Source organism: Lynx canadensis, chromosome B4, assembly GCF_007474595.2.
Source record: "Lynx canadensis isolate LIC74 chromosome B4, mLynCan4.pri.v2, whole genome shotgun sequence".
In the NCBI taxonomy this organism is placed as follows: domain Eukaryota; kingdom Metazoa; phylum Chordata; class Mammalia; order Carnivora; family Felidae; genus Lynx; species Lynx canadensis.
The window spans coordinates 87,593,440-87,615,721 of record NC_044309.1 but is presented as its reverse complement, the minus strand read 5'-3'; the positions used below and the strand labels follow the sequence as shown (position 1 = coordinate 87,615,721).

The following is a 22,282-nucleotide window of genomic DNA, read 5'->3' as shown; positions in this document are numbered from 1 at the left end:
CTCAAAAAAATACACTACAAATAGTTTCTCTATATTTACAATTTATTGTTTTTGTTTCTCTCAATTGAGGGCAATTCTAAAATGATCTGTATTTGTTTGTAGGGTGCTTTGTTTTAAGTTATTTTCAGGACACTGATAATTCACCATTTGATATAATGGAAAGATGGTTTTCACTATAAAGAAAATGAAATACTTTCATTTGCTCATAGGGAGAATTGAAGGTCAGAAGAAAGCAGGCCAGATGAAACAGTGAAGGCACACATGGAAGGCCAGACAAGCAGAATATTTTAGTGGAGTCTAAATTATGTATATTGTATCTAAGACTCAAGGAGCAGAAGAGGAATAAGGAGTTACAATGTCTGTGAACCTACAACGTTCTCTTATAAAGTTTGAAAGAAAGGCAAATACTGTAATAAAAGTTTTAATAAGAGATTTGAGATGTTACAAAATTTAATAATCCTAAAGGTTTAAGAATTAAAAAACAAAGTGATATTTAAGCTTTTAAACAAGTTTGAGAAATTATGTAATTATTGAAAAAAATGTAATAATATACATTATGGGAAAAGACTATTGGGATGGTTCAATACTTTTTACTTTTATGTATGGAGCTTTAACTCCAGCTAGCAATGGACTTGAAGATCACAGTAAATGAAACTATGGTTTGTTTCACCAAACTATATAGAACAAGCTACAAGGTCCTGATAGGAGGAAAATTTTGAGCAAAATGAGTACCACCTTCAACCAGGATTTTCTGCAGTAGAATATAGTTAATTACCAAAACAGTTTGAACATTTAAAATATTTGATTTTGTGCATACTGGAAGATATTGGTCTTATTTTTACAGCATTTCCATTTAAAAGAACAATTACCAAAGAGATAGCTGTATTTTCAGCTGCTTTGTGTAATCACATTTAACATTTCTAGGGAAAAAACAAAAAAACAAAAACCTCAAAATCCATTTGATTTTCTTCCTGTCCTTTGAGACTCTAGTCCAAAATGTTGTCAAGGCTTGATTTTCATGAATGGTTTACCAACTTTCTGGATTCCCTTTATAATGTAGGCTCTTTTCCTCTTATTACCCTGGCAATTTCCAGGCTCTCAAAGGCAGAGTTGGGATATCATTAGACTACGGTATGATGTGGAGTATGTTTCCCAATGCATATATTTGCCAAAAATGATTTTTGTAGTTTTATATTATCCATCAAAATATTCTTTACCCCATCATTACTGAAAATAAATTTTGACTGATAATTTGAATTTTACCATATACATTTTATCTTCCCAATTCTAATATTTAAAAACCTACTCATGTAGCTTATAAAAATTTAAATATACTTTTTAAATGAAAGTTTTGTTGTCTGAGCTATTTGGAAAAATTTTTAATACAGAGTAAATATAAATTGAACATATCAAAAACATACATATCTAATTGAAATGTCCTACAACCTAACATGCTTATAAGAAAATTATATAGATTTCTCATTGGAAAAATCTGGTCACAAAACAATTTACTATAGTTCTGCATCTTAGTATGTAAGTCGTCAAGAACATGCATGTACTCTCCTTCCCACCTCTCTACTACCCTCTGGCCCTTTAAGTGTCATTAAAAGAATTACTGGGGAATTATCCACATAATTATGTTTTCAAGAGAAGTGATTTCAAAGAAAAAGAGAAATTTTATTTTATTGAGTAAAAAATACAAACAAAGGTGTCCACTATTCTTCTTTGCCTCCAGAAATGCAATTACTTTCTTTACAGTCTTACTCCTCTGAGATTTTAGAGGATGTCTGGTCCCATGCCCTAGTATATAAGAATTTTCCACATTTGTACTTTAAAAACTGAGTTAAAGAGAATGTGCTAATGCACACTGCACAAAGATCAGAAGCATACCAAGAAAGGAGGGTGGGAAGCTGGCAGTAATCAAGTGCACTGTCTATAAAGAACATAAAAATAAAAAGCAACTTGAAAGTTGACTTTTTATTTTCACCATACACGACTGTAGTGTCAATTCCTCTGGGGGGTGGAAGGTTCCAACTTGAATATGCCCCATCCCCACCCCTTTGGTAAGCTACTGGGACTCCCTTCATCTTCTCCCATAGTTTCCTGGCTTATTTTAAGATGTCCTCATCTCAATGAAATTAGTTGGTGACAAACTACTATCCATATACAGAATCACTGGCTTTGGTAGTTACTGGGTTTCTTCTTGCCCAAATCAATGCTTTGTGTGGTTTTATAGTGCATTGCCAGGAAAGCAAGGATAAATATAGGACTGCTAAAAGAACAGACTATAGGAGAAAGCAAGATATTTAAGCAAAGTATTAAACTGTTGCTTTTGCTCAGGGATTAAAACTAAACTACAGGTGAAGAAAAAAAGTCATGAAAATCAGGGCTGCATTTGCAGAAATATACAGAAGGGTGTACTTGAGTCAGATAAACAAGGAAAAAAATGCCATATTACACTTAAAATCAGTAATGAGTATACCACATAGTTTACAAAGCACCTTTCCATAAAATACATGATTTCATTTGGGATCTCAACAAGCCTGTGAGGCAGACACTGTCACAAAGTGGGAGGCAGTGCACATATCTGAGGGCAGAATATTGGCTCTATCACACAGTAATTGAATGAACTTGGGAATATCACTTAACTGCTTTGTACCTTGGTTTCTTCAAATGAAAAATGGTGACGATCAATGTCTGTCTCATAGCTACTGTGGGCATGAATGAGATAATACATATAACACTTTAATACACTACCTGGTCTGGAGTAAATGCTCAATGAATACTACCATTGTTATAATTTTACAGATGAAGAAAGATAGTAGGGGAGATTAACTTCAAAGTCATATGACTACCAAGTAGAAAAGCTAACAGAATTCTAGGTTGGCTGCATTATTACCACCTTTATTACCTATGAATATCTACTTTTAATTAGAGCATGGACTAGCCTTTTGCACTGCCTTTTTTTGCAGCTGAAAATGTAATTTGAGTTTGACAAATTCCATGGTATTATTAACATCCTTTTCTATTTTAAAACACCTCTTTTAGTGGGAATAAAAGTTAATCGCAGGCATTAAAAAGGAATGGTCTCGGGGCGCCTGGGTGGCGCAGTCGGTTAAGCGTCCGACTTCAGCCAGGTCACGATCTCGCGGTCCGTGAGTTCGAGCCCCGCGTCGGGCTCTGGGCTGATGGCTCGGAGCCTGGAGCCTGTTTCCGATTCTGTGTCTCCCTCTCTCTCTGCCCCTCCCCTGTTGATGCTCTGTCTCTCTCTGTCCCAAAAATAAATAAACGTTGAAAAAAAAAAATTTAAAAAAAAGGAATGGTCTCTATGGACAGTTAGGGTGGAGACTACAATTTAGGGCTGGAAAAGTTAATTTGGTTTTTCTTTAAACCTCAGAAAAATGGAAAGTCTATTAAGTGGTAGACAGCAGAAAGACTGCAAGCTCTGAGTGGAGGGATGTTTGTTTACTGCTATATCTCAAGACTACAGAATAGTGATTAGTAGGTGCACAAATATATGTTTAATGCATATTTTTAAAAACTCAACTTTAAAACACATCCTTAACAGGATTTGTTTAGCTGTGACATGCTTTCCTTTCTATTTTTTAACTATATGATAACTAAAAAGTCTATCATATAGTCACCTACCCACATAGAATTTTTATCAAGATTCAGAGTAAGAAATAAAAGACTTAAATAAGGCCTTAAATAACTTTATTGAAATCTGTATAAATAAACATGCACATTTCAAATGTAAACTCAAGTGAACTCAAGTGCAGACAAAATTTTAACCTCTGTCATGCAGGAGGTTAGTTTACATTAAAAAAAAAAAGGAGAAAAGAAAGAAAAGAAAAGAAAAAAGGAAAAAAAAACAAAAAACAAAAAACAAACCCAAAGCAGCTTTTAAAATACCAGGATGAAAAACCAGCTTTAATATCAAGGTATAAAGCAAAGCCATGATCAACATACCTCATTTATCCTGGTCAAATGCATTTTTTTCTTTTTTACTTTTAAATGCTAACATAAATAAATAATTTACCAAAATGTGCACTCACAGAGTGAACTTTTATTTACAATACACAATTTATAATCTATTGTATTTGATTAGTTCAAGTGAAGAACATTATACTTTTTGCTTTAATAACAGTGGGACACAAAGCAATTTCTCAGGTAGTCGATATGTGAAATGTGCCCCAGCATTTAGATTTTTCTATTAAAGGCAGTATTGTATGCCAATCGACAATACATTCTTTCAACTAGATCAAAGGGAAAAAGCAGCAAATGAAAAATGTTTCAAATGTTCACACATATTTTTGGCATCCTGGATCCTTGAATGTGGTGAACTAAAAATCAAATTCAAGGTTTGTATACTTTATATACTATACAGGTTCTGACTCTAGAACATGCAAATGCCAATTCTCTTATAACAAGTTACCTTCTGAGAAAAGCTGTAAGGCTATGGTGAATTCCATCAGGAACACACAAAGAAAGTTAACAGACCTACCTTTAAAGCCAATTGTCCATTAATGATTTAAAGGCCAGTATATGAAAAAAAAATTCTCATCTAAGCTTGATGTAATTATTACTATGGACACAGAATACCATAAGTCTGTCCTTATATGTATTATAGCAATTGGAAGGGTTAAAGGTTGCCAAATTACCAAAAAATGGGGTAGAGAAAAACAGCAAAAATTTTAATTTTGGACCAACACCAGATTAAAGATATGCGTTTTAAAGCAAGTCAACAAAATTTGAATACTTAAGGAATAGATCTCAATAGCAGTAAAAAATACTTACATTTAACTGAAAAATGATTTTAGATGGAGTGTGAAATCTAGAACCTGTTTTTCACAGCGGCAGTAATATGAACATAACATTCTGGATTTTTAATGATTCTACAGAAGAAAAGAACTTTTCCAAGATTGTTTCCTGTATCATGATTTGTTTTTTCAATAGGCCCATGTTGATTACCAGGGACAGATTTGAAAATTTGGTTTTCCAAGAATACTACTGCAGTATTTATGCCACATTGATACCGCAGCTAAATATCATAGTAATATATGTGGCAGCCTAATGCACATGAACTAGATTATCCAAAAACTAAGTTCAGCCATAGTTTTCTTGCAGTATTATTAGAGCAAAATAAATGACCAACATCCACAAATTTAACATCTGTCATCAATTAACTCACATCCAAAAAATTAAAGAAAACATAATTCATCAAAACAGCAGCAAACTTAAAAGGGATTTATTTGTGATTTCCTATATATATTTAGCTTGTAATTACAAGACTGTAAATGTATTAAGAGACAATTTCTGTTAAAGTTTTCATTGTGTTTCACTTCAAGTACTGCACAAGTTAAAATCTGATAAAGGATTTACATTCGGTTATCTGAAACTCCCCATCTCAGACTTTTGTTTAATGTGGTGGGTAACCTCATCATCCATACCACCAGCAGGAAAGTCTCTCTTTTATGGCTTCTAGGACTTTCATTAGTTAGTGTGCATACAGTTTTCGTTTTCTATATCATTGTCATTATCATTGCTATCTTCATCACTTTCTAACGGGATGCCTGTGGCAGCTGAAGCACCTTTAGTTTCTCGGTCAAGAGGAAAAAAGCCAGTTCCACTGAAAGTGTCTTGTCTCTGGTAGAACAGTACATATGCTGCTTTAGACTGTTGAAACAAACAAAGGATGTCAAAATGGGCATAAGTCTCAAAGATCATATTAAGCACAGTATGGATTTTTCACCTGGTAACTGATTTTGGAGACAGGGCATAAGTCAAATAGAAAAACTGTACATGGACAAACGGAACTTATTTAAATTGGTTAAATACAAGATCACTTCTATATATAAAGGAAGAAGAGTCACTAGAATGAATATTTTTATTCTTTTAAATTAGCTAAACAGATGAATAAATGCAACTCTATCACAGATTAACCTAGTTACTGCCACATGAAACAGTTCTATGTCTGCTTCCCTCCTGTGTCTAAGGAAAAGGGAAGCTTCTTTCTAATACTCATCCCTTCCCTCTCAGTTTGCTCCGGAGTCCAGCTTTTCCTGCTGCTTTCAGGGTACTGCTCCATTTGTCACCACTGCGTATATTTAGTGATTCCAATTGGACTTCTTGGCATAAAAAACACTCATGTCTCTTCCCATTATAAATCCCTCTCCACTCTACCACCTGCTCCAGCTGCCAGGCTATAGACAGAGCCACCAAATAATATCCATTTTTCACTCTCATGCAAACCCCTATATTCAGCATGATCTGTTGCGCCCATCATTCTACTGAAATTTCAGGCTTTCACTAGGGGCAATAACCGGCTGTAAACAAATTAAATGGATACTGTTTAAAGTTCTTTTATTCAGTCCCGCTGTAGCATTTAATGCTTTACTATTTTTCTTTCCTACATCAAACAATTTTTGGCTTTCATGACACTACTTTACCATAGATCTTCTATCTCCACGGTTGCATCTGACTTTTTTGTGGGCTTAGTAAATCCCAACTTAAAAAAAAAAATCATGTTCTGTCCCCTGCCCACCACTCTTTCTTACTCTGTATCTTCTCACCAGGTGACTCATTCAAACCTATGGCTTCAAGTATAAGACCAACAACGCAAAGTTATAACTTAGGCTGGTACTCACTCCTGAACTCATAATCTCATAAATCCATTTCCCTGTTGTTTATACAATACTACCACAACTTTATTTTTACTTGCTTACTTATTACTACTACCATGCTTTAAATTTAGAAATCTGTATTGCTGAAGTGACATGACAGCCTTGTTTTTGCTGGAGGCTGTAATAGCCTGCTTCTTGTCTCAAATTCCAAATTTAATAATGTTCTATTGCTTAACAATCACCTATGATTCTCACAGTTTTTAAGAAAAGCTTTAAACTGTGAAGAATGTCATTTTCCTTGATCCGACTGCCACGTTTAGCTCTAGCCTAATTTCTGCCCCATATTCCTAACAGGTATTTCCTTTCAGTAATACCACATTGTTTGCTGTTTTGCTAAATACCATGTTTTATCATGCCTCCTTGCTTTTGTAGTACTGTTTTCTTTGCTTCTTTTGTTTAATTTTTCTATTTGTAGTTGCAGACTCAGGTCAAACACCACTTTATTATGCAAACTCCCCTACACTGGTCCTATCTCCTTACACCCCACATCAGCAGAGATAGCTGTCCTTTCTCCTTATAGCCAAGATATTTAATAGTGCTTATGATATAATTGGTAATTTACTTCTCTCTCATCTCTGGACTGTAAGCCTCTTTAAGTTAGAGATAGCGGTCTTTTAATCTTGTTTAGAACTGAGTCCTACATGAAGAAGGTACTCAAATACTTGTTGACTAAATGAAGTATCATCATTGTTAAGATGTAAGGTAACATTAAATACATGTATTGTATAAAAACAAGATATATTGTTTATTTGAAGGCAAGATTAGGGCAGCACTGTCAAAGACATGTTGAAAGAGAATATAGGTAATTTCAGGATGTTCTGGCTGGGAGACTAAAGAGGAAAACACGATTGAAAAGTGACAGATGAGAGCTGAAATTAGAAGTCTAAATATAAACTGGAAATGTAATTAACTTAGGCACATACAGATTTTAAAAATATTAGCGTTCTAGTCTTTCTTTTATGTTATAGCTATAGGGAGATAAGCAACAGTACATAACACACACACACACACACAAACTTAAAATACCTGTAGAGAAACAAGTCAAAATTATTTCATATCTCTTCACCCAATGGTGAATTGAAACTATGCCAATAACAGAGCTCAGAAGTTTATTAATTTACTAAATTGAACAATATAAGTTGAAGACATTTAAGGCATTATGAACTCAAGAAAAAGCTGGTTTCTGCCCTCAACTGAAACTGGGAAATAAAGCAGTCAGTGCTCTGAACACCAAAAGAAAATCTCTACGTGGGAAATATGAGCTCCGTGCTCACAGGAGCAAATACTACATTTCTCACTCTTCATAATATTGTGGTCAAACAGTGAAATTCATAGAAGGCAAACTTTAATAGAAAAATAAACCTTTATCAAGTGAGTGTTAGCTTTCTTCTTAGAATCAACTCATCATCCCTTCACCAATCAATATTTGATAATAAAAATATGCTCTGATGGGAAGCAAAGCAAATGCCAATATTTTGGCTCCAGCTGTAGCTGGTTAACTGATGTAAATGTGAATAGATGTTACTTCCTCATTTTTCTACTATTCAGAAGATATCAAAGTAACAGATACACAAGGTTAATTAAAAAAAAAATCTCTAATTTGTTTTATCTAATCATGTAATTTTGAGTTTACATGTTTAACTGTCATACAGGATAAGACTTTACTTTAAAAATCACAAGTATGGTAAGGAAGACCCTTAAAGGATTTTCTTGTTTTCTATATTAGTACTCTGATTTTAAGTAGTCAATGTCCAAAATATCTGAGCTCATTTCCCAAAGGAATAATTTTAAATTCCAGTTTTCATGTTGAAAAGTACCAGAAAAAATTTCATGTTGCAATTTATGTTTATGTTAGTGGGCAGATTTAGAAGACAAATTTCCATTTAGAGGACAATTTTACATTTCTTTAAATCAGAGCAAGTCTCTCTTAACTATTAGAATGGCTAGAATACAGACTAGAGTGTTCCATTCCATGGGCATCTTTAAAAAAAAATGGATCTTGTAATTTTCAGGAAGTAAAAGACACACTTACCACAATCTGGTCTTCAGATGCAGTTGAGACACTACTGTCATCAAAGTAGTACCATTTTCCATCATCTTTATTTTTTGCGAAAGCAGTATCTAATGAAAAATATAATCACTTCTGTGACTGGAATGATCTATGGTTTCTGGGGGGAACCTGCAAATCTTTACAATCATCTATATAAGGAATACATACTAAAGCTGCACGATAATCATGTACACAAGGCCTATATTTTACACATTCAACTGATTCCATCGATTATAGGTTTTAGCATAATTTCCTAAAATCTAAATACCTAAGATGGTTTTCAAAGAAGTTGAAATCTGTGACTTTTTTTTTTTAATCCCAAGGACAACAGAATAGATCTATTATTTTTTAGTGCACAGAATAACAATATGAATGACAATAAATGAGAATTAACATTTATGTAGTGCTTATTGCGGATCAGGCACAAAGCTCTGTACTTTACATGTATTATCTCATAGAGAAGGTATTATCTTATTCTTTTTCTAGTTTTAGAAATGGGGAAAGTGAAGCATGAAGAGAAATTTAATGTCCAAGGGTAAAGCTGTTAATTGGCTGAGTTAACATTTAAAGCCAGGTCTGTCCCTGACTACAGAGTTTGACATTTCAAACATAATTTAAATTTTGTATTTCAGTTATTTTTATAAATATTTACAAATTTTTTTTTCAATAATACTATCCCAGTAATTTGTAGTTTTTACACCAAAAAACAAAAGTACTAAGCAAGAGAAAAATAAAAAGTGATTAATCTGTAAAATTTTTAAAGATTCGCTTTATCAGGGCACCTGGCTGACTCAGTTGTTTAAGCATCCAACTCTTGATTTCAGCTGAGGTCATGATCTCACAGTTCGTGAGATCAAGCCCCATGTCAGGCTGTGTGCTGACATCACAGAGCTTGCTTGGGATTCTCTCTCTCCCTCTCTGCCCCTCCTTCACTCACACTCTCTGTCTTAAACTTAAAAAAAAGTAAAGATTTGCTTTAAAAGTTAAAAAAAAAATGCTCCCTCTCACATCCTAGGCTTTATATAAACTATCTAATAACCGAGGAAACAAAGTTACAAAATGTCCCCCAAACAATTATCTGCTGTCATAGCTTCTAAAAAGTGACACCTTATAGGCTATATCTTCTGGATAATTCTACACCTCACAAAACAAAATTATTGCTCTTTTGGGTGGATCCTAATGTGGGTTGTAAGTTTGTCAATTGAACTGAATACCAATGCACCCACAAATTAAAAGAAACATATTGCCAGGCTGAATAAAAAGACAAGGTCTAAGAATAAAATGGTTTATAAGAGACAAATCCAACAAAAAGGCACACAGAGTTTGCAAGCCAACTGATACCAAAATAAAAAAAGTCAAATACTGGTAAAAGGAATGAAACAAAAAGAGCTACCCATTTTAAACATAAGTGCAACTAATAGTGCAAAACAACTAATAAAGTAAAAATAGATAAATCAATATTTTAGTTAAGAATCCTGACAAATTCCTCCCAGAAATATAACAAATATATCAAAAATAACCAGAGATAGTAATGATTTGAATACAACTGATAAACAAGTTATTAGAAACATATAGAATTCTATGTCTGAATGAGAAATATATATATTTTTTCAAGCACACAAACATTTAAGAAACAGACCCTGTATTAAGTTAAGGCACATGGAAGCTTTAATAAACTAAGGATTAATATAATACAGGCAATATAACCAATTGTTCTGTAATAAAATTAAGACAAAAGGAGAGCTTTAAAAAAACTATGTTTTGAAAAGCAGACCATATATGAGGTGCCTGGATGGCTCAGTCAGTAAGCATCTGACTCTTGATTCTGGCTCAGGTCATGATCTCATGGTTTCTGAGTTCAAGCCCTGTATCAGGCTCTGTGTTCATGGTGTGGAACCTGCTTGGGATCCTCTCTCACCCTGTCTCTCTGACCCTCCCCTGCTTGTGCTCTTGCTAGCTCTCTCTCTCTCTCAAAATAAATAAACAAACATTAAAAAAGTAAAAAGAAAAGCAGATGATTAAACGACCTTAGACTAACTGGAAATCATAAAGGAAATTAAAAAGATACATAGAATTTAAAGTCAATGAAAATACTACAACTCAAAATTTATGGAATAAAGCAGTATTTAGAGGGAAATTTAGAGCTTTAATTATAGCCTTCAAGAGAGCACGGAAAAAAAGTGAAGCAAAAGGTAATAAAGTATTCAAACCAAAAGTTAAAAAAAGAGGAATGGAGCAAACTCAAAGTAACAAGAAGAAAATATAACAAAGTGGGGCGCCTGGATGGCTCAGTTAAGTGTCCAACTTTGGCACAGGTCATGATCTCGTGATTTGTGGGTTTGAGTGCCTCACTGGGCTCTGTGCTGACAACTCAAGAGCATGAAGCCTGCTTCGGATTCTGTATCTCCCTCTCTGTCCCTCCTCCACTCATGCTCTCCATCTCTCTCAAAATAAATAAAAAAATAAACATTAAAAAAACAAGAAGAAAATATAACAAAGAAATCAGTGAGAAAGAATACATTCACATAACAAAAAGAAAAATTTAATAAAGTGAAAAGCTAATTCTTTGAGTAGATTAATAAGATAGACCTCTGGACCTAGAGAAAAGAACGAAAAAGGGACAAAGACATCGCACAACTGTATTATATATAATGATTCTCAAATAAAGTGGAATACACAGATACATTTTTAGAAAAGTAGAAAATGCCATAATGCATACATCTTGGGGAAAAGAAAAGTGAATAGACTTCAATAATCATGACATAAATAGAAAAAACTATGGCTATGTAAAAACTACATAAAACCAGATGGTTTTACAAGTGAATTCTACTAGACTTTCATGAATAGTTAATTCCTATACTATACTATCTGCTTTAGGATGGAGAAAAAAACTATCCCAGACTGTTTTATTAGGACAGACTGTAATCTTGATTCCAAAGAAAGAATATAAAAAAATTACAAGATCATTTCACTTATGAATGAAATCTTAACCACTCTAAATAAAATTAGTTAACCACATTCAACTGTGAATTTAATCACAATTTTAAGTAAACAAAAATTAATTTCTAAACAAAACAAAACAAAACAAAACTTAAAAGGTTAAGTAGGAATGCAAAGATGGTCCAACAGAAAAATCTATCAGTTGGAGAGTGTGGACTAGTATAACTGTCCTGGAGAGCCATCTGGCAGTACCTAAATACTCTGTAACTCAGCAATCTCACTTCTGGGTATGTTGCTCAAAGAAATTCTCACACAGGGGACCATAAACAACAATTTTTATCAGTCCTGTGGTGTTAGAAAGTTAAACGCAATTTGGATGTGGACCATGAAATGAGCACAGAGATAAAATATGGTAGATCTAAGTCCTAAGTGGTTAGAAGCAATTAACTAAATGGACACAAAGTAACATAGAGATGTCTTATGTGTTAAGAGAAAAATGTAAGATCTGTAACATACTGCACCGACCATGTAAAAACTAACAATGACACATGATTTATAACACATACATCAAGCATTTTAGAAAGGGGAAGGGAAGGAGAATGGAAATGGACATGAGTCCTGACCATGATGTCCCTTTACATTAAAGTGAAAAGTATGATTAACTCAATACTTTACTCCTGATGTTAAAAAAGGTTCAAAAGCTAATTCATTCATTAGTCAAATTTACTGAACAACTACTGTATGTAAGACACATTTTATATTTCCCCTTTAAAAAATTTTTATTTTAGAGAGAGAAAGGACACGAGTGGCGGAAAGACAGAGAGAGAGTCCTAAGCAGGCTTCATGCCCAGTGCACAGCAGGGGGCAGAGATCATGCCCTGAGCCGGTAACAAGAGTCGGACACTTAACCAACTAAGCTACCCTGGCCTACTGCCCCCCCATCCCCGCTTTTTTTTTTAGAGGCTCCAGGTCCCAATGTGGAGCTTGAATTCATGATCCCAGATCAAGAATTACATGCTTTACCAACTGAGCCGCTAAGCACCCCATATTTTCCTTTTTAGTAGTAAATATCTTAAGAAAAAAAGTCTGCAGTTATCAAGCATCATAATTTTAGCAAAATGGTAACTGTCAACTTACAGTGTCCTCCTCCCATCCCTCCATAGTGGTTTGAAACAGCAATCAAATTATAGCGGCAAGGACCTGCATTTGGATTAATTAGGAATTCTGACATATCCAGGTCACTGTTTAACAAAGAGATCAAATTAGTTTTGTTTTCTCTAAATGTCATGAATTCTATTCTCTGTCAATGTTGCTTGACTCTCATTTATATAAAAAATAGCTCTTTCACTAAAGAAATCACTAAGAACCAAAGAACTGTAAAACAAATCACACAAACACACACCCTCTGAGATGTGAACATTTTGGCAAAATTATTCTTAAAAGGTTGGGAACTTCCAAATTCTCTACTGAATGCTGTTATTCAGATTAATGTTTTTGTGCTAATACATTTAACTTTCAGTATACTAGTAAAACAGTCATCACCCTTTGCCATTTGGACCCTTTTAATTTTTTAGATTTTTGAAGTCATTTTTAGTAATTATTTATTTAAGGAAGAATAAAACAATAGTGAAAACAAACTTTCACAGAAATTTTATAATAATGTGGATATATCTAAACCCAATATTTATTCTATTTTCCTGGTTTTGATTATCTATATATCCTGAGTAGGCAACATTCTTTGAAATGCAGCCAACTGTTTGTAATCTGTCATGCACAAAACTGTAACATGACCATTTTATAGCTTATCATTATTCATTTTTGGGTACTTGTGTCATCAAAAAGCAATGATCCTAAATTTCAAATATATCTCTCATAGATTCTAGATTATCATTACTGCTGGTTCTTCTTATACTTACACACTATTAAAATGTTATATTTTTGAAAACTTTGATGATTCATAATTAAGGACAAAATTGCCATTGGTTTCTGATAAAAAGCTGCAAAACATTTTTAACTTTATAATCAACAATCAGAGTAAGCAATCCAAAGAATGTTTTCAATATTACATCATCTATTTACTTCCAGTCATCTAGTACACACACCTGCCTATGGCAGTTGTCTACTTATTAACTGTCTCAAACTTGTGGTGCATAAATATCATAAAATATAGAAGAATACTATCGATTTTCTTTTAGCAAAATGGGAGAGTGCCAAGTTATTGCTGCAAAATGTTATGTGATGAAGTCCTTCCTGGACCACGTGAATGAGAATACACTATTTCATTTTTGTCCTTATGAATGCTCTATTAAATTTAGTGAAAGCTTAAAAAAAAAAAAAAAAGACTACAGAGATGCTGTCTCCAGACTTTTTAAAAAAGTGATGTAATACTCTGGACAATGCGATACATAAACTGAAGTATGACACAACAGGAATGACTGATCACACTACTGTGTCATCTTTTTAAGCAATTACATTATTCTGTTTCACATTATTCCAGTCTTCTTTAAAAAGCATACCAAGGAATAACTGATGATTAATGATGAAATAATTCCTAGGAAAAACAAAATCACTAAGATCCCACAGAGTATCTCAGATATATAAACAGGGCCAACGAACCCGTATGATAACGTAACATAAAATTACTTTTATTTTGTTGTTCAAAAAGGTGTATTTTCTTTTTGTACTTTGAAAAATATCTAAAAAGGAATAAAATTGTTACTGATCCTTACAAACTGCTAGAATGACTCACAAATACTGGATCTGATGCTACCTTATGTTTATAAAAACCTACAGCTGTCCAATGCTGATAAAGCACAATCAAAACTTACTTGATGGGAAAATCAACTAATGTATCCAATTTGTCTCTCATGTATCGACTGTAAGAAAATCGTTTGAGATGTACCACAAGTACTGGAGGCAGGGACCATAAATCCAATTTCTTTGTGGCTTGCTGATGTTCTTTACAATTTGGACAATACCTAAAAATAAAGAGAAATCTTTAAAGCTTGATAGAGGTAATGAAAATAATAATTAAAAAATGCTTGGAAAGTTCTTTTATTCAGTACACCTAATATATACCAGACTGATAAACTCCTTTATCATTTTTATCTTCAAAAAAATCAGATAATGAGATAAATTAGTATGTAAATAGGTATCAAAGAAATGATGAAGGCTAGATTATTTACATTTTAGTATGCTAAAAGAACACAGAACTATGTTGAGAAATAAGCATTAGAAAATCTTAATACTTCTGGGCTCTAATGGAATTAAAGCACCACAAAACGTATGACTTTCCTAAAAAGGTTTCTATCAAAATGGCTGCACAGCAAAAAAATTCTTGGGAAAAAGTAACTAAAATTAATTATCCATAGTAAAACAGCTATTAGAGAGAATACAGTAATGAGATTAGAGCTTAACATTGTAATAATATTTTTAAAGACATTTTAATCACTTTTAACAGACTATTATCATATAAAGAAATGCTTATTATTTAAATTATCAAAGGGAATTTAGTACTTTTTCAACTTGATATATAGCACATACCTTAGTATAAATCCTTAAAACATAATTAGAAACATTTTTTAACTTTGTCTCTTACCAGGGATCTTCAGCACCTAGCTTTTCTTTTGTTGTAAAAAGCTCAATGCAATCTTTTAATTTCACAAAGGGTTTTTTAGGAGGTTTATATTCCACACTTTCATGTTTTTCAAAATCCTAAAGAGAAGTATTTCTTGAGTTAAGAGAACAAATGAAACAAAACTCATTTTAGTGATACCATCTTACTATGAATAGTAATGAAAAACTCCTAAACTTTCTCAGAAGAATTATAAAGCTTTTTTCAGCTGAGATTTACACACGTCTAAAAAACTTATGATTACACACCTACATGGATGATTGAAACTGTTAATAGAAAGCATGTTCGAAACCAACAAGCCTTTTCTAGTCTATAACCAGCAAAATAAACACATCTGGTAGCAGCAAAGAGTGTAACAAAACAGTATGATCAACATGGGAATGAACGATGACTTACCTCAGCGGCATTTTCATCAAAATATCTTTTTTTCAAATCAGGATCCCAATCCAAAGCAAGAAAAGATCTTTCTAAGATGGAAAACATATTTCTCCTTTAAAACTTAATATGCTTTCATGTTAAAATCAACATATTTTAATATTAAGATATATACCAGAATAAACAAATAGCCATCTTTTCTACTTGCACTAGGTGATCAGGATAAATTGCTATTTCCAAGCCATTAAAATATTTAAGCAGTTAAAGAAAAAAGATACAAGACTTAAGAATAAGTCCAACCCCCATTTAATAAACAGTGATGTGTTTAATATACTTAGAAATTAAGACTTTTCATTCAAGATTTTATACAGATAGGTAAAGGTTATTTCCCATGACTGTTGAATTTCATAGTTTTCACCTAAAAAAAAACATGGTTTGCTCAAGTTCAGTGTTCAAGCCATTTTTCACACTTACCATCTAGTCTAAGCTGCCTCTCGTCAAATCTTATATGCCTGGTGTCATCTTTGATGTAGTTGATATCAGTATTGCCTAAATTGTTGAACTGGAATGTAAATAGTCTTTTTTTGTGTCCCGTGAGTTGACTTTTACAAGTTTCCTCAGTACATAATCCATTTTCAGAATCATTATCTCCTCCAACTGAATCTTCAGACTGACTGTTTTCATTCTCGGAGGGAAGTTCTTGATCCTGGCTGGATTCATCATCTGGTTCATCTGTTTCCATCTCACCTAATTTTAGACATTAGAAGTCTTTAAATAAACCCAATGCTACATTTCAAAATTAATATTAACATTATTTTTCCCAGCTTGAAGATATTTTTCAGTTCCTTAATCCCCATCTTCTTTTTTTCTGAGGCAATAATCCAAGTGAAAGGTGTTATAATTTAACAGGAAAGTCTTACTTGGTGAGCCTTCTTCATGTATGCCATTTGGGCCGTTCCCATTAATATTTTGGTCCTTACAGCAGTGTAGGGATCCTTCGGTTTCTTCGGTTTCAGTAGATATTTTGACATATCGGCTTAAATAAAATCAGAAATCAAATTTAAGTTCTATGAAGGTAGAAACCTTAAAAAAACATTTTCCATTCCTTCAGTAAAACACAACTTTTTAATGGAGTAATGCTAGTCTTATACTACATTCAAGGATAAATTCAAACTCGGGATCTAGCACCATAAGTGCAAGTGACTAATCATTTCTGTTTTGGTTGTCTATATAAAAAGAAAGACAGCAATTTGTTACTTCTAGGGTTTTAACATCTTTCTATGTTAAAAGTTTGTGGCAAATAATTTCTTGACTTAAAAAAATTATTATATAAATATCCACATTTAGATGATATGTATTATTGCCAAGATTACTCATAACTCTATAATATGATCTTTATGTATGGGTTCTGGGATTGTAACAATTCAAAGAGGTATGCAAGAAAGAATACTACATATGTCAGTTAAAAATGATAAAAGGGATCAAATGGAAGTCTTGATTATATTATAATTCAAATCAAGGTTTTAGGAAGACAAAAAAGGGGTTGCCTTAAAATACTATCAAGCATGAACGTTTATCCTTTTAAATAAAACCATCAGTAGGAGTTCTTAAACTGGCAATGTGTTTAACAAAACGAAATATCTGAAATTTGTTTTAATTTCACAGTGCTGATATGACAAGTTCCTATTTTCTTCCAACTGTAAACTTCTGGTGTAAAACAGCTAAAAGAATTCACTTTCAAGGTTTGAAATTACCTCAGTAATGTGTTTTACATGATTAAGAGACAAAATTAAACTATAATTTGATTTTTTAAGTTGCTACCTGTTTAAACAAAGTTGAGATAATGTAGGGTTATCAAATTATATTCTGATAGTATGCTGCATATTTTTTATTAACTATTTTATTGTTTTGTCAATGAAGAACTGTCTGACACTTACCACATTCTCAAAAGCAGGAGATTATAGAGTTTATCTTCAGTGTTGTTTCGTGGTACAGCCATAAGAAAAGGCTGACCAAAAAGTGAGGAACCAGTATGGTGGGTATAACTTGAGTGTCTAAATTTTTCTCTTAGGCAAACAGGAATAATCACATGCTCTGTATCTTCTGTCCTATTGATATTAATTTCAAACCTGTAAGGACAAAACTGACCATAAACTCTGAAAACTTTTACGTTATTTCCTCTGAATTTTTCCCAAATAATATTTTGCACAATGAATTTTATACTTACACATAAATATCATCCCGTTCCATAATACTACTAAGGTTTTCATCCATAGCGAATATTCTGTGAAATCTATGATTGTATATATCAGTAACTATCATCTAAAAGGAAATAAATTTCTATTAATCTGGTTTTACATCACTGAAAAACTCAACTCCAACTTACATACTTCAAACCCAGAAACATCTTACCTTATCTGCAGGTACTCCTGACAAAGCAGACAATGCTGTACAAAGATCAAGTATGTTTCCAATTTTGGGGACAACCACTTTGTACTAAAAAACAAAAAAATGATAATGAATTGATTACTTTGGAAAAAATATTCAGTAGTTGGAAATGACCTCATGTGACTTCCTCACATTCGCCTGGTATTTGGCTTACAGTGTCTGTCTCCAATCCTGCCGTCATCCTCGCCACCATTTCTCATTGGGATAATTTATCTTAGCCTTACTGTTTCTTGGCTCTTTGATACAAAGACCCACACTTACTTTCAACTGGAGTTCACTTCTTGCGCCTTGTCATAAACTGGCTTCACCTCTGATATCTTAAACTCTTTTCATACTACTGACTAACCAACCACTACTTAATTTTCCTGGAAATTCATTTTTTCCTATTCTTGGCTTGCATTTAGAGCTCTAGTCCTTTTAATTCTCAATTTTCTCCAAGTTTACCAGCTTCCTACTGTCTTCATACACCTTCCATCCAGATCCCATATGATTGATTCATCACTTCAACTACTCTATTGCAAAACCTTTATTTTGTTATTCAGTTTTATTTTTGCTATACTTTCTTAGAGCTGTTTGGATATGCTGGAGGAACCTGACCAACTTTAGAGACTGGTTTGCTACAAATTCATAGTGCCCAAGTCTCAACAGATCCTTCAACAGTTGCCAGAAATTCTGTACATCTCTTATTTGCTTTTTCTCTCATTTCTCTCAGTTACCATATAATTTACAAATCTCTCAAAAAAAAAAAAAAAAAAAAAGGAAACCAGTCCCTCATTGCTTTCCCTCTAAAAATTCCCCTCTAATTATCTTTCTCCTCTGCTTTCTAAATAACATTGTTAAAAGTAATGTCTACATGGACTATCTTAACTTCCTCACTTCCCATTCACTTATCAATCCATTCATGGCTTTTGTCTTCATCTCTTTATTTAAACTGTAACCAAGGTTGTCAAACCCTGTTAGAGTTTGACCCTAGCCCTCTTCTGAATTCTATATGCTCTCTTTAGAGACTGTGATAATATATCCCAGTCTGCTTTGGCCAGTCCTGATTTAGTCCGCTGTCCTTGTATAATTATTAATAATGGCCCCTTTTATTTTTAAGAGTTCTGGTTTAGGTGATAGATTATAAGGTCATCCTAGCCTTGGGGATCTCATGCTTCTAAGATATTCACTATCATTTTCATAGACCTCACTACCCAATTTCTATCTCAAGAACAGACATCTCTTCTCTAGTCTAGATACATAAACTCAACACCTAATGAAAACTCTACCTAAATTTTCTTCATGCATTTCTTTTTTTTTTTTAATTTTTTTTTTCAACGTTTATTTATTTTTTGGGACAGAGAGAGAGACAGAGCATGAACGGGCGAGGGGCAGAGAGAGAGGGAGACACAGAATCGGAAACAGGCTCCAGGCTCTGAGCCATCAGCCCAGAGCCTGACGCGGGGCTCGAACTCACGGAACGCGAGATCGTGACCTGGCTGAAGTCGGACGCTCAACCGACTGCGCCACCCAGGCGCCCCTCTTCATGCATTTCAGCATGTCCAGGACTACACATGATTTAAGTCATTATTAGGTCAACATATCCAATATTAAAACAGGTTTCTTCCTAAATCTTTCTTCCTATATATCCCATTAAAATAAATAACACCACTATTTCCTCAGTTTTACAACCCAGTAAGCTTGGCATCATCTTTGTATACTTGTAAACATTTTTGTTTCTTATACTCAACTGGTTCTTCAAACTGTCATCCTGACATTAATATTAAGAGTTCAAGCGCTTTTCATTTGTCATCTGATCACTGCAAAAACCTCTTACATGGTCTTAGTACATCTGACCTAAGCTTTTCCAATCCAATCTTTGTACTAGCTTGAATCTTCTTTCTTTAATACAAATCTGTTTAGTAACCTTCGATGGGTGCCCTAGCTTTTAAGATGAAGTCCAACTTCCTATCATGGTGTCAAAATTCTTTGTGAGCACTTACCATATTATCTACTTATAATTTCCAGAAGTGGGACATGTCCTCTTTCACCTTTAGCTCTTTGTATATGCCAATCTCTTGGTCTACAATACCTTTATTTTCAGCTTTCACTTGTTTAAATCCTAATCATCCTTAAGGATTCAACACCGGCATTATTACCAGTTTGGGTATGTCACTCCTTCTATATACTCCTAAAGTACCTTATTACAGCACTTTTCACACTGCATGACAAACTTCTTGGGAACAAGAAACAGGAACACTTTTGTATTTCTAGCACTTTGCAGAATCTTAAGTTCCAATACATAATACATGTTCAATACAATTACTAATAAACTTCTATGACCTAAATCAACTTCGGTGATGGGAAAACTCATCAAGTAGGTTAACTCAGCTAATTTCCCTTTCCTCTCCAGCTGGTTAAAGCACATTGTTAATGATGCTATCATTTTGTATTTGAGTTGTTACAGCCTCCAACTGGGAAAAAACCTCCCAATTCTTCTGTGCTGACCATGACTCCAACCTCTACAAATCTGTACTTTTGGTGAGAAAAAAAATCAAGTGAGAAAAGAGGTATACTAATGAAATTAATATTGCTGGAAAAATAATTTAAAATCCAAATCATGGGAGAATATTCAATACATGCCTCTGGGCTAATGTGTAATTTGAATGCAATCTGTCTCTACGTAATATAGATTATATTATTGGCATGGGAGAATACGGTCTTTAACAAATGTACTGTGGAGGAACAGAGTATATTCTTTTGTTGTGATCAATTTTTACTTGTTTTATGCTGCTCTCTCATTCCACTATACTCTTTGGCATATACTTGTAAACTTACAACTAGAGAGGTAAGGGTGTAGTTTAGCATTGCCATGGTTTCCCTCCATTGAAAAGAATGTTAATTCTATACTTATTAAAGGATGTGATTTTAGAAATGTGAACACATCTCCCCCGGTCAAAAATAAAAGCGGGTCTTTACTGGCCCTCCTTAATATTCTTAGTACTACTGAATGAAATATTGACACGAGGGCATCAGGCTCATTGACTTCAGGAAGGAAACATAAAAGCAGCAGCAAAAGAAATAGGGGGAATTTCTACAACTGAATACATGACTAGTCTCCACCACACTTTAATTACTTTGAATGAAAGGACTGTACTTTTATGATGAACACTTCATTTACTGTGCCCTTGCTGACAGTAAAACCAAACACTTTGACTAAATTAATGGTAAGACTGTAAATGCGTTAAAAGCAAATGTTTCATATCGATTTCATGACATTGTTATTAGCTGAATTGTGTCCCCTTAAAATTTATATGTTGAAGCCCTGACCACCAATGTAATAGCCTTTGGAGATGGGGCTTTTAGAAAGTTTAGATGAGATCAAAAAGGTGGGTGCCCTTACAGATTATGTGCATACATGTGGTCTCTCTATGTAAACACAGTGAGGACAAGACAGAGTCTGCACTAGAAACCAACCATGCTGGCACTCTTGATCGTAAGACTTCTAGCCTCCAGAACCGTTTGCCAAACAGAGCTTTACACTCTCACTAGGCGTCCAACACATATTTGAATGAATAGAATTTTTGAATATTTCTCCATTAGGAATGCATTTCTGCAGTAGAACTCATGGTCTAGCAGAGAAATGATTAAGTAAACCAAAGTTATAGGGAAATTTGGTTAAGTGCGGGAAGAGAATTTTAGGGGAACTGAAGGTAGAAGAGGAACTACTTTTGTTAGGGTGGGTCATGTGTCAGAAAAGGATTAATAAAGGGAGGAAATATAGTGCTTTGCTTCACAAATTTTAAAAATAATCCTATAATACTAAGCAATGGAATCAGGCTGACAACTGATATTAAGGCCTTTTTCAGGGCTCTTGAATTGAATAAACAGTGTTTGATACTCCAAACCGTTAGAAGATTAGAACATTACTGAAGCAAGTATTTATAGCTGAACTAAATTTCTTTAATTTTTTTTTTTAATGTTTACTTATTTTTGAGAGAGAGCATGAGTGGGGGAGGGGCAGAAAAAGAGAGAGAGACACAGAACTCAAAGCAGGTTCCAGGCTCCATGCTATCAACACAGAGCCCAATGCAGGGCCTGAACTCGTGAACGGTGACATCAGGACCTGAGCTGAAGTCGGACGCTTAACCAACTGAGCCAGCCAGGTGCCCC

The 22,282-nt window shown here is 33.8% G+C and overlaps 1 protein-coding gene across 4 annotated transcripts in view; it reads right to left on the bottom strand.

Moving 5' to 3' along the window:
- Positions 1–3,697: 3,697 nt before the first annotated feature.
- USP15 (ubiquitin specific peptidase 15) overlaps positions 3,698–22,282 on the bottom strand; it is a 119,581-nt gene continuing 100,996 nt past the window's right edge. For all 4 annotated transcript variants that reach the window (XM_030323094.1, XM_030323095.1, XM_030323096.1 and 1 more), the window contains 11 exons: positions 18,095–18,178; positions 17,910–18,004; positions 17,620–17,811; positions 16,603–16,718; positions 16,157–16,429; positions 15,704–15,774; positions 15,272–15,387; positions 14,502–14,651; positions 12,811–12,914; positions 8,716–8,804; positions 3,698–5,676 (listed from right to left, as the gene is read on the bottom strand). In XM_030323094.1, the coding sequence (XP_030178954.1) occupies positions 5,494–5,676; positions 8,716–8,804; positions 12,811–12,914; positions 14,502–14,651; positions 15,272–15,387; positions 15,704–15,774; positions 16,157–16,429; positions 16,603–16,718; positions 17,620–17,811; positions 17,910–18,004; positions 18,095–18,178 (1,473 nt within the window). In that variant the 3' untranslated portion in view covers positions 3,698–5,493. The remainder of the gene's footprint in view (positions 5,677–8,715; positions 8,805–12,810; positions 12,915–14,501; positions 14,652–15,271; positions 15,388–15,703; positions 15,775–16,156; positions 16,430–16,602; positions 16,719–17,619; positions 17,812–17,909; positions 18,005–18,094; positions 18,179–22,282) is intronic.